Source organism: Protobothrops mucrosquamatus, unplaced genomic scaffold (genome assembly GCF_001527695.2).
Source record: "Protobothrops mucrosquamatus isolate PMUCROS unplaced genomic scaffold, P.Mucros_1.0 scaffold69, whole genome shotgun sequence".
NCBI classification, from domain to species: domain Eukaryota; kingdom Metazoa; phylum Chordata; class Lepidosauria; order Squamata; family Viperidae; genus Protobothrops; species Protobothrops mucrosquamatus.
The window spans coordinates 757060-770129 of record NW_015386447.1 but is presented as its reverse complement, the minus strand read 5'-3'; the positions used below and the strand labels follow the sequence as shown (position 1 = coordinate 770129).

At 42.6% G+C, this 13070-nt stretch overlaps 1 protein-coding gene across 1 annotated transcript in view; it reads left to right on the top strand.

The window, feature by feature from the left end:
* The first annotated feature begins 1038 nt into the window (after positions 1-1038).
* Positions 1039-13070, top strand: part of CCDC58 (coiled-coil domain containing 58) — a 14918-nt gene continuing 2886 nt past the window's right edge. The window contains exons 1-3 of the mRNA XM_015812134.1: positions 1039-1137; positions 6578-6703; positions 9519-9665. Coding sequence (XP_015667620.1) covers positions 1087-1137; positions 6578-6703; positions 9519-9665 — 324 coding nt within the window. The 5' untranslated portion in view covers positions 1039-1086. The remainder of the gene's footprint in view (positions 1138-6577; positions 6704-9518; positions 9666-13070) is intronic.

The following is a 13070-nucleotide window of genomic DNA, read 5'->3' as shown; positions in this document are numbered from 1 at the left end:
GAGGGAGGGAAGGAGGAAGGGACAAAGGGGGAGGTGAAGGAAAGGAAGGGAAATGGGAAAGAGGGAGGGAAGGAGGAAGGGACAAAGGGGGAGGTGAAGGAAAGAAGGAAGGAAGGAAGGGAAATGGGAAAGAGGGAGGGAAGGAGGAAGGGACAAAGGGGGAGGTGAAGGAAAGAAGGAAGGGAAATGGGAAAGAGGGAGGGAAGGAGGAAGGGACAAAGGGGGAGGTGAAGGAAAGAAGGAAGGGAAATGGGAGAGAGGGAGGGAAGGAGGAAGAGACAAAGGGGGAGGTGAAGGAAAGAAGGAAGGTAAGGTGTGGCACTTCTGAACGCAACGCAATGCTGCCAGTGTTCAGATTGTGTTTTTACCCATGATTTATTTTGATCTAAAATAAAGTGATGTACCTTTAAGAAGCCTCTGCTTGGGTTTTCATGACTGGATTTTTATGATTTCTCAAGTTTTGCCAAGGGCTATAGTGACCTTACAGTACCAAAGTCCTTGGTGCTACACCCAGTGCCCAACTAATTCCATTTTACAACAGCTTTTAAGAAGTTTAACTTCTGACAAGGTTTCTTTTAAATAAAAATTATTCCTAAAAGTCGATTTCCTATAGCCATTTGGAATAATATATTTCGACCTCTGTTCAGTCTCCTTTGTGGCACGCCCTGGTTCACACATGGCTTCAAGATCGGCTGCATGTGCTAAATGAGCAATTTTTCCTAACCGGCTTGCCTTGAACAAGAACCTTGAAGCTTCAAAATAACTCTGCATCCCAAGAAAGCTACCCCAAGAAAAGAACCGGCTGCAAATGTTGGTTTTCACCTCCAACGCGGCTGCTGTTTCTTTTAAAATCGGTCTCAGGAACTACGTGACGAGTTCAAGATCTCTAACCACCTGCACCCCGGGGCCCTCGGCCATCCGCGCCAGGCGCAGCCCAAAACACATCAGCCACCGCAACAGACGCCCCAGGACTTCCGGCCCGGCTCGGGATTCCGCGGAAGCCGGGCTCTTGGCGCGGCGAAGGAGCAGGAGGGGCGGGCCTGCCCCCGTCACGCCTTCTCATTGGCTGCGTTGAGGCTTTCCAATATGGCAGCGCCCGGCTCTGCTCTAAATTGTGAGGACTTCGCTGAGTTTCAGGTACGGAGATGAAAGCGAGGCTGGTGGCGTCCGGCGGGGAGGCGCCCGGGACGTCTCCCTCCCCGCGGTCGGCTGGCACGCACTGATTCGCCTCCTCGCTCTCGGGAACCTGGCGGGTACCTTTGCTCGCGCCGTAGAGGGGGAGCGGGACGGGCGGGAACAGCAACGTGGAGCAGACGGCGAGAGATTCTCCACCCGTGAAGAGGAGAAGAGAAGGCTCGTTTTGAGGGGGTGGGGGGGCTGGACCTGGGCTGCTTGAAGGAGAGCCAGCATGTGTTCCTGGAGGCTGAAAAAGGTTCCCATTGCCCAGCACACCCGAGAGCCATGCAGGCGTGTGGAGGGATGCCTGCCTGGGTGTATTGTGTTCGAGGTTTTAGAGACGCTCTTCCTTGTAGTTTTCTCTAGAATAGATCAGTATTACTGCCCTGCATTGCAGGAAAGAAGAGATGAGAGGGTGAATGGTTTGCTTCTCCGGACGACCTTGGGGGATCCCTACCGTATTAGAAAGGTGAATGTCAAAATCAGAGCCTTCCTTTGTCTCGCGAAAAGAAAAGGGGCAAATGGCAGATAATAGCTATCTGAGGGAGCTGAGGGACTATCGAGTAGGATGAGCAGCAAAATAAAGTATGGAAAAATTCTGAATCGAAATAGAACAAACCAAAGAGGGAAAAAGTTAATTTACACATTTTTCTGTTATATTAATTTCTGTAATAATTCTTATGCGAGCTTCAGTATGATTTTAAAATATTTGCAAAGGCATAAAATATATGATCGTTCTTTCATTGTTATTTTAATCATGTTGAAAAGAAGAAAAAATGTACAGAGGAAACATTTGGGTTTCTGCAGTTGGAACTGCAGCCTCTCATTATAGTTGTGGAACATGGAAGACTTGCCGGAAGAGACAGGACTCTTGAATATAGGAGGTTAGGTTTAGGGTTAGAATAGCTTCCCCAGAATGAAAAGGTTGGGCTGCACCAGGAATGGTGGTCTCTTGAGATATAATAATAACATGAGGGAGCAGACATCCTTTTCTTTAGTATAAAGAAGTTTCCATAGCATTCCGATGCTGTTTCAACACAGCACCACAGACATCATTGCTGGAGATGAACATGTCATTGCTGGTGTTCCATTACGTTCCCTCCATTTTGCTGGTAGCTGCTGTTGCTTGGAGTAGCAGAATAACCAGGAATATTAGCACAAGACCTGGAATGTTGGCCTCTTTAGATGAAAGTAGGCATGGGATTGAAACCATTGTCCTTAGAAAGAAATACAGGTAATCCTTGTTTAGTGACCATAAATGGAACCAGCAACTAAGTTGTTAAGAAAAGTGAACACTAAGTAAACTATGAACGTCCTTACAGTCTTATTTCAGCTTTACAGGTTGTAAATGTGAGGATCGATTGCAAACTTTTTCATCACTCTTGTAGCTGAATGGTCACTAAACAAGGACTATCTGTTTAGTGTAATGGGATAGTCAGGACAAAGATGGGAATTATGACTGTTGAAACCAGAATGACTAGGTTCTATTACTTTATTTTGTGGTCTAAAAGTTAATTGTATGAAGTATAGCAGAACATCAACTGTTAAGCCACAGTTGGGTCCACAGTTACTGTAATGGCTAAATACTGCATTAATTACAAATTCAGACTTGATCCCAGAACCAGTTGTGAGTTGCTTTGAGACCCTCTAGCCTTTGGTTGTTTTCACCAGTCGAACAAGGGGCAGCCCATTATGAGTGATAACACTCAGTCTAGTGGCAGTAGCAAAGAAATGTATCCCTTCAGGAGTACTATTTGTATAACTGCATTGTAATTATTTTTTCTATTCCTGATTTGCATTACCAAAATTGACTGGATGAGGTATTATCATCCTTCTGGGGAATTTCCTTCCAGATTTTTTTTCTTGAATTTCAAGGCGCCTGACTCAAAATGTAGCTTACAATTTTTAAACGAGTACATTTTTTAAAAAAAAATGGATACAACCACATAAAAAGCAACCTCCATAAACCCAGGAGAGGTGTTATTGATCTTATCTGTAACCAGAGACTCACTTCTGTGGTAATAGAATGTGAATGTCTAGATACTATATCAGTGCATCCCAAACTTGGGTTGGATAAACATGGTTTTTCTTGGATAATGACATATAAACCCAATCACAACAGGGATATTTAGATTGACTTAAAGTGTTTTATCCGAAATGGTGTAGGGTTTCCAGCCTGAGCAGGGGGTTGGACTCGATGACCTCCAAGGTCCCTTCCAACTTTATTATAATAATAATAATAATAATAATAATAATAATAATAATAATAATAATAATAATTATTATTATTATTATTATTATTATTATTATTATTATTATTATTATTATTAGTGGTTTTGGGTAATGAAGGAAAAAGATTGGGAAGCAGGGCATTATAATGTATTACAAAGATCAGCTGTGTGTCATCCTGATGATCTTGCTGTTTAGTTGGATCCTTCTCCAGTCTCCTTGATCTTGTATCTCAGCTGGAGTTGGAATCACTTTGAGGGCTGGGGAATTTACCTCTCCATTCCCTAGACAGCAGGCTGAAAGCAGCCATGAAATTCATACCTGCCACAGCAACAATGAACTAGTCTTAGATATGTAATCCAAAACATGTAGGTGGACACACTCTAGTCCTTGTCTTTTCTTTTGAACTCTAATCCTGTGATATGGATATGGAAGATATTGTATTGATTCTTGCCTTGGGAGTGAATCTAATTAAACATGGGTATACCTCAGATTTGAGCTTACACTGTGGTAATAAAAGCATCATTACTTCTCTCTTATTTCATCAGTAAGCTATCAGCCTATGATTGTTAGAGTGTCAAACTTCTAGAGAGGCAAGAATGGGTAGATGCCTTCTTGGCCACTATGTAACATTGTTGAAAAAGTTGTTCAGAATATATAAAATAGAATTGTTGAGGTCTTCACTCCATATAGGCAGAATTCACGGTATTGACCAAGACAGTTGTCTAGGACTCCTTTAGACCAGTGCACTCTAAGTCAAATTTTGTAGCATGGTCCCTATCATTTCACCCATGCCTCTTCTGGCTCCTTTGGGGAAAAGATTGGGGCATGAAAGGGGTTGTAATGTGCCCTTCCTTAAGAGGTCATCTTTGGAATCAACTATTTGATAACTGTCACCCATTTTCCAACCTTCCCTTTTTAGGAAATGTCAACTAGGTGGTGCTGATTCATCTTCAAAGTACCCTGGAGAAAGCCGATTATCTAGATCCTTTTCAACCAGATTCATCCCTCCTAAAACGTTTCCCCTGGAAGAAACTGCTGCTAGGGAGGAAGGCCACAATTCAAAAATAATCATTTATCTGGCAAAATCATAATGCTTTTGAATGGTTTCTCCTGGAAGTGAGATTAGTTTCATTGATTTTAGACTTCCAAAACCTAGTTAAAATCAATTTATTCCAGAGGGCTTTGAAGTGAATTGTGACATTGTCAGGATTGTTTTTACAATTTTAACTTTTGTTTAATTTATTCTGAATGTTTTATTGTATTTTGAAATTGTTGTAAAATCAGGGTGATGATTTATTATAAATTCAATAAATGAGTTGTAAATGAGTTGTATGAGAGTATTCCCATGTTCAGCTAAGATAACATGAGGGTGGAGAATTCACTCCTGCTTGGTGAGAGCTGAGTTAGATAGACAGCAGCTTTAACAAGAGCTAGGCTACTGTCATTGAATTCCTGCCTCAGATTTGATAGGATGGATTTTAACTTATTTCCCTCCCTTTCTGAGAATGTTAGTATTAGAGCACATAAGGAGAATGACATGTTCCTGAAATGGAGTGGTAGGGGGAGGAGGCATCATAAGTAGAACAAAGAATACCATCAGGATAAGATAGTAGAAGGAGAAGACATCAACAAGCAAGAAGATATAGATAGATGCAGATGTACACTAATGACATTCATGTCAGTTTCTCCATAATATGTCCATGTTCAATCAGATTTATTTGTGGGAAAGCATGTCCACATGACATCCTGAATCACAAACTAGCCAATTCATTTATCCTATTGGGTTAGGTCAGGGGTAGGCAACCTTGGCTCTTTTATGACTTGTGGATTTCAAATCCCAGAATTCCTGAGCCAGCATGGCTGGCTCAGGAATTCTGGGAGTTGAAGTCCACGAGTCATAAAAGAGCCAAGGTTGCCTACCCCTGGGTTAGGTAAATAGCCAATGTAGATAACTCATGGTTCAATGCAGTATACAAACTTATAAAACTGAATGAATAAATCATGGCTAGTTTAACCCTGAGAAATGTACTTTATAAATACAGTAATAGAATTGTACGATTGGGAGGGATCTTGGAAGTCTTCTAGTGCAAGTCCCTACTCAGGAGAAGAATCCTCAGACCATCCCAGAAAAAATGGCTGTCCAATCTATGTTTGAAAATCTCTGGTGATGGAGCACCCATAACCTCAGGAGGTGGTCCTTCAGTTGGAAGATTGCTATTGTGTCTCCACTTCTCTTTTAAGCTAAATGTACTCAATTTCTTTAACCATTCTTCACAGAATTTAGCCACAAGCCCCTCATAATCTTTGTCACTTGTCTATCGATTTTTTCCAATTCTTCAGCATCTTTATTGTATTATGGAAGAAAGGTGGAACAAGAGCCAGTTGGGTAGAAGCTTTACATTTCAATTTACAGATTTTTTTTAAAAAAACCTTGGAAGTTATGGTTTTTTAAAATATAATTAATTAGTTATAGATAGTCTATTTTGCTTTGAAAATTGCTTTGAAAAATCAAAAACCAGTATTAAGCTTTAAGCTGAGAATGAATATCAAAAGCCATGATCAATAGAATATAAATCATGAAGTACAATTATAGGCTATATTTCATCCATGCTATGAAGAATCTGCTCTGGTTTAGGTATCCCATAACATTTCCCCATAAAATTGAAATATGAACTCTACACATGCAGAAACCAAATGTTTGATATAGTATGAATTCATGAATTAAGTTGTAGCCTACAAATGTATTCTAGTTTGTTGAATTCCAGGTCAAATATATATTTAAGATACAAAGTTATTGTAGGCATTAAAACATACTCCCACAACTTGATTTGCTATTCTTTTCATAGAATGAATCAAATGACCTGTCCAGTAAAAAGCATCACAACATTTTCAAACAAAATCATTTTTGTTGACCATGGCTTTGATCTGGGGATTCCTGCCCTGGGCAAAGTTTGAACTAAAAGACTTTAGATTCCCTTTCAATCTTATGATCTATTATAGGAATCTGGCACATCCAACATGTAAAGTACTTTGCAGGTTTCCAGGAAATTTAAATATATGGTTCAAAAATATATTACTTGATCTGGTTGCTAATATACTGTTTATTTTTTTAATTCAAATTTTGCAACATTAAGTCTAAGTTTTTCCTCCCCTGCCCCCTCCCACCCAGGAATTGCTCAGGGTAACAAGAACAATTGATGACAGAATAGTCCATGAATTAAATACTACAGTTCCAACAGCTTCTTTCGCAGGAAAGGTTGATGCTAGGCAAACTTGTGAAGAACTTCATCATTCGGTAAATATATTTGTCCTTCTTCATTTAGTTTCTTTTGTTTAAAACCTGATTTTGCTTTCACCAAGTGTTCATAATTATTGGCATTTTATAGTGATATAGATCTGAGAGTGCCAACATCTAGGTGACCACTAGATGTCAGCAAAGGTTGAGAATTTTCTATAGTTCTTTGTTGCCATCTACCATGTTTTCCCCAAAATAAGCCCTACCCTGATTTTTTTGGGTGGGCCTAATATAAGCCCTACTCCAAAAATAAGCCCTAATTAGGACCTCGCCCATTCCGTCCCACCTGGCTGCCGCAATGGGGCAGGAGGCCGCGTGGCACATTGCACTGCTGCCACACAAAGCGAGTCAGGTGGGGGAGGGGGCTGGAGCTGCCCCATGCGCCCCACACCTGCTTCCTTCAGGGGCCCCCCAGCCAATACAATTCCTTGCTCCCTTTCACTCCCCTCCCAAGCTGTACTGCCATGCTACCATCCGGAGGATGGGCGGAGTAGGCCTGGTCCCCCTCCACTTTTTGGAGCCGGAGGGAAGTAACTGAGAAAGGCTCCGCTGCCACTGTTCGCCGCTGGACGGATTTTCTTCATGCTTCGCCCGACAGATCACCTGCTGGGCAGCAGCTGACTCCTTCTTCTCTGCCAACTCTCCTGTGGCTTGCACCTCCCTCCGCCAGTTCTCCATCGTCACCACTGGAGAGAACAGAGAACAGGGAGCAGAGCGGCTCTGCGCAGCAATGCAGAGCAGAGAAGAGCACTTACTTGCTGCCCTGCATCTCCCCGCGTCTCCCTTCTCCGTTCTCAAAACGGCAGCCCCATTTTCTGCCGTTTCTCTCCCAAAAGCAAAACATTTCAACACTAACCTGCTTTCCAGCTCTGGCAGGTTTCTCTCATGCTGAAATGGAGTTCGTGGGACTAAAAAAAGTTCAGTCAGACCTTCTAACTTCTTGCAGGGAAAAAAAAGATCTGAGGTGTTCCACTTCTTGAAGGAGCAATTATGCGATTGGGGGGGTGTTCTCCTGGATACCTCGCTACAACTAGGTAGGCAGGTGGAGGTCGTGACCAGAGAGGCCCATTCATGCACATTTTGCTCCACAATATCATATAAAAGGCTGCTTCGAAGACTACCGGAAGCTGCAGTTTGTGCAAATGTGGAGCTCGCAGTCATCACATCCACATAATGCCTGTGCTGTGAGCCCTGCATTAGTTGCCCATCGGTTCTGAATACAATTCAAAGTGCTGTCTAACACTTTAGATGGCTTGGCTCCTAAGTGTATATTTGGGGCCGCCACCTCCAAGAGGAATCTGCATTATGGCGCATGCTCCCCAACAAAACCCATTAACAGTTCTCCATTACTGAAAACATTAAAGGCAGCACAGGCTCACAAAGATGTTTTTTTGTTGCAACCCCCAATGTTACGGAATAGCTCCTGAGATCAAATCGGCACATATCCTAATAACTCTCTGTAAGCGGGAAAAGTAGCTTTCCCAGGGAGTACCTGGGGGAATGAAGAGGTTAATATATGTTTTATTATTATATTGTTTTATTGTTGTAGACTGCCATCAGCCCATACAGATTCCAGCTGAACATTAAACATTGAAAACAATATATTTTAACACCAACATTTATCAATAAATAGGCCTACAACCAGTAGTTTCTAATTTAGTTACAAAAAGGTGCTTTGAAAGTTGTTGGGGTACAAACCTAGCAACTTTCTTCAACTGTCTGTCTTTTCCCTGGATTGAGCAGCAACTAAGAGGTTGGCACCATCCGGCTAATCAGGACAATGGGCATCATGTTGACTTTCTTTAAGTACAGTATACCGATATAAGCTTCATTAAGAGACACTGGCACAATACCAGAGTCAGTCACATTCTAATAATTTGACAGCGCTAAACCTTTGTTCATCTCAAAATATTTTTGAAGCAAAATAGCTGTTTCCTCTTTGAAATTTTTGCAATTATTGTAAGCCAGCAAAATGTCTATATTTTTACTCCAGAGAAATTCTCCAATTACAAAGAAAGCCTTACTGGGATGTACTCTTACTGCAATTATATGTTACACTCTGGAAAATATTTTTGGTTTGTCCTGCTTAATTGATTTGTGAGATTTGGTAAGCTTGCTATTAAGTTGTTATAGCAGTATTCAGAAATTGTTTTTCTGGAATCTAAATGGAAGATAATTGGTTGTCATTATATTGAAAAATGCTTGGAAGATAACGTCAAATCTTCAATTGCTTTAAATTCATGAGTCGCATTTTATTTACTTGTATATGAGTGACAGTTTCATCATCTCCATTGGTAGATAAAAAAAGAAAAAATTATGACCAAGAGAATGGAGATTTCCTCTTGATTTCAGAATGCCTGCCTATTTAAGGTAGCTAAACACAGCATTAGTTATTTCTCAAGTAGATCTACATAAATAAAAATACGATCTATTTCATAGGCCACGAAATAGGCAAACGTTTGAACAGAGAGCATTGCAATTGAATGTGCAGAAAACTCGAGGAAAGTTTAAATAAGACTCCATTAGAACCCTTGCCACACACCCTTTTTTAAAGAAAGTGAATGTAAGTGGTTGCCAATTTCTGTATTTTTAAATGACAAGGATTGCTGCTAACCACTTATTTAATAGCTACAATATCTGGGCGAGCTATGAACAAAAAGTGGTAAGAATAAAAAGCTCTTCTGCTATGTCCATTACATGTGCATGGAAAGTGGTAATTTGATGAAAACCTCATTAATTTCTGCTTTTAACGTTTAACTCATTATTGGACTGCTTGCTTATCTGGTTTTCTTTGTTTTATTTACTGTCTATTTAGTTGAAAGAAGCTCACGAAAGTAGGGAGAGAATAATCAAAAGCTGTATTGCCCAAACTTCTAATGTAGTAAAACTTCTGCAAGAAGAGAGGAAGAAATCTCCGGATGACATAACTTTACTAAAACAACTCAGAAAAGAGCAGACAAAAGTAAGTAGCAGAATTTGATTACTTTGAGTTCTATCATGCCATGTCTTCCCGAAAATAAGCCCTAGCTTGAAATTTATGCATGCACCTAATATAAGCTCTACCCCCAAAATAAGCCCTAGTTTTGGGGCGAGGTGCACAAGTAAAAATCAAGCTCGGGTGGGAGGCTGGAGCTGCCCCCCGTGCCCCGCACCTGCTTACCTTAGGACCGCTGCAGCCAGGCCTCCCACACCCCGACACCTGTTGCACCGCTGCCCAGTTCTGCGGCCGCACGCCATGTGGTACATTGCGCCAATGCCACCGCTCACAGCAGGAGGCCGCGTGGCTTATTGCACTGGTGCTGCCGCTCGCAGTAGGAGACTATGTGGCTCATTGCACCAATCGTGCTGCCGCCGCTTGCAACACTGACACAATAAGCCACACAGCCTCCTGTCATGAGCGGCGGCATCAGTGCAACGAGCCATGCAGCCTCCTGTGAGCGCCGGCAACGATGCGATGTGCCACGTGGCATGCAGCCGCAAGTGGCCACAGAAGAACTCTAGCAGCAGCATGACAGGGCAGCATGAAAATTGACTTCCAGTGTCACAGGAAAGTAAAACATTTAAAATTATAAAAATAATATCTATGGTTTGACATTATCATTCTAATGCTAGAAAAGGACCAGTTCTCTCTTAACAATGTATCTGTCATTAAATAGTTCTCTATGCCCATGCTTCACTGGAGAAAACACATAGAAATAGACATCATGAATTGACAAGCTGGCTGTTGCAGAGATTGTATTATTAGATAAGGCAACATCTTTTCAGTTGAAGCTCGACTCCTGGCGCCTTCATGGGCATATTGGTGCAGTTTTCTCAGCCACAATATAGACCTGCCTTGTCATATTCCAGGATGTTAGTTCAACTTCCCAGTTTCTCTTTGAGCCCTGGGGATTCATTCTAAGTACTAATCAAGCCTGATCCTGTTCAGCCAAGATCAGCTCGTTAATACAACAGGATTACTCAGGGGGAAAAAATGACCCTGAATTCTAGCCCTAACTTAGGTACAAAGCCAATCACCCTCTCTCAGCCATAGGAAACAGGCTGATGCGGCCCTCAATTTCATTGAGGGCCGCATCAGCATTGCGGTTGCCCTCGGGGGGGCGAGGGTGTGTGGCCAGGGTGGGTGCAGCCTACTGGGTGGGCATGGATGGAGTGGGTGTGGCCTACTGGGTGGGCGTGACCATCTCTACATCATTCAAGTCAAGGGGGCCTGTGGGGGCCTGGGCAGGAGTGGGACAGATCTGAGGGTCTCTGGCAGAAGGGGGTGGGACCAGGGCAAGTGCCAAGGCATGGTCCACTGGAGGAGCCTCACTGTTCCTCTCAGGCCATGCAGGGGGGCTGGATGGTGGCACGGGCTGCCCGGAGCCCTGGGCAGCAGACGTCAAATGCCCAGCCTGGCCCTCGAGCACCTGCGGCACCAAGCCCAGCCCCACTTCCCCAAGGGGGCACCCAGCTGCACTTTCCTCCTCCTCAAGACTGCTGCTGCTGTGCTTGTTCTCCTTAGCCAGGTTGCTCATGATGGGTACAAGGGCAAAGTCAGAGGGAGGCCCATTCCCTCCAGGGGAGGAGACCCGGCTTTGTATCCAAAGCTTCCTTAGCAATAGGATGGGAGACCCCCAGGATAGGCCAGGAGGAGGGGGCAAGGGGATGGTGAAAGGGCAGCAGGGCAGGACTAAGGCAGGACTTCCCTCAGACCCTCCCTCTCCTTCTTTCCTTCTTTCCTTCCTTCCTTCCTTCCTTCCATCCTAAGTACAGAGTGGTGGGAAAATATTTGAGATGAGGGAGGGAGAAAAAAAGGCAAGAAATGCAGCTAGGGAGGTGTCACCCTTTGTGAGGAATGAAGAAATGCACCATCGCCTGGAAGTGGCCAGCACATGGGCCTCACCTACGTCACATATCTGGCTTGGTGGGCTTTGGGGGAAAGGATGCCATGAGCAACATGAGAGTTGATGTTACATAGACAATGCCGCCCAGCCCCCAGCCTACCCGCAGGGGCTGGTTCCTTGCTGTTTCCAGATGGCCTTGTGGAGCTAAGACTGAATACGTTTCAGCGTAGATGGCCACCACAAAATTGTACATTGGCTCCCGGCTGGCCTGGGCCAGGGCCAAGGCAGCGGGGGCCATTCCCTCACTGTTTCCAGGATGGCTTTGCGAGCCACATGAAACCACTTTGCGGGCCACATCCAGCCCCCGGGCCTTGTGTTTGACATGTCTGCAGCTATAGCAAACTATTTCCAAAAATGTTGTTAGGTAAACTGTAGGGACTGGTCCAACTAGTTGAAGTAATTAAGACTGTCTTGAAGACATACACATAAAGAAAAAAAAATAGGAATCTACCATTATTATAATTTTCTCATGTACTAAGCAAAATGTATATATGCACAGACACAGACACATATACACAGTTTTATATTGTATTACATATATAAATATGTCTTGTTAAACATACATAATTAACTCTTGTTTGTGAAAATGTGTAGAAACAGATGTTCTGTTAATATAAATTAATAATTACATTATTATTAATGTTTGCTAGCTGAAGTCAAACACAGTTTGAAAGGAAAGCAAACATAAAATTTAACCTATAAATTATTTTATGCATCTACATTTCTGAGCAGACCTTGGGATGCTCATTTAGATGTAGAAAGACAGCTCTATCAATTATTTTACAATTTTTGTGATCTTAAAATATACTGTATTCATGTCAGCTGCTCTCTGGTGGCTTCCCAAACTTTGGTATATTATTTATTGTTAAAGATGCTAAGTATTGACAAAAGAAAAAAGGTTTCCTGAAACAGAACGAATTGTGAAATCATTTTTTGTCCAGAAGAGAGCAGTACAGAGCAAGGCAACTAACATACTTTGAGCACTGCAACTCCAACAGTTAGCTGGAGCCCTCAGTTTCTTCCTAAAGAGTTGCAAAGGGGTCCCACTGGATAAAAAATAAGGCTCTACTGTCTAGATCCTTGCCATGTGAAGGTAATTTCAGACATCAGAATCTGCAAATTTTTATAATGCAAATGTGAAATGTTGGGATTTAATATACAGTCAAGTCCAGAAATATTGGGAAATCGACACAATTCAAACATCTTTGGCTCTATACACCACCACAATGGAGTTGGAATGAAACAAACACAATGTGCTTTAACTGCAGACTGTCGGCTTTAATTTGAGGGTATGTACATCCAACTCAGGTGAACGGTGTAGGACTTATAGCAGTTTGCATATGTGCCTCCCACTTGTTAAGGGACCAAAGGTAATGGGACAATTGGCTTCTCAGCTGTTCCATGGCCAGGTGTGTGATATTCCCTCATTACCCCAATTACAATGTGCAGATAAAAGGCCCAGAGTTCATTTCAAGTGTGCT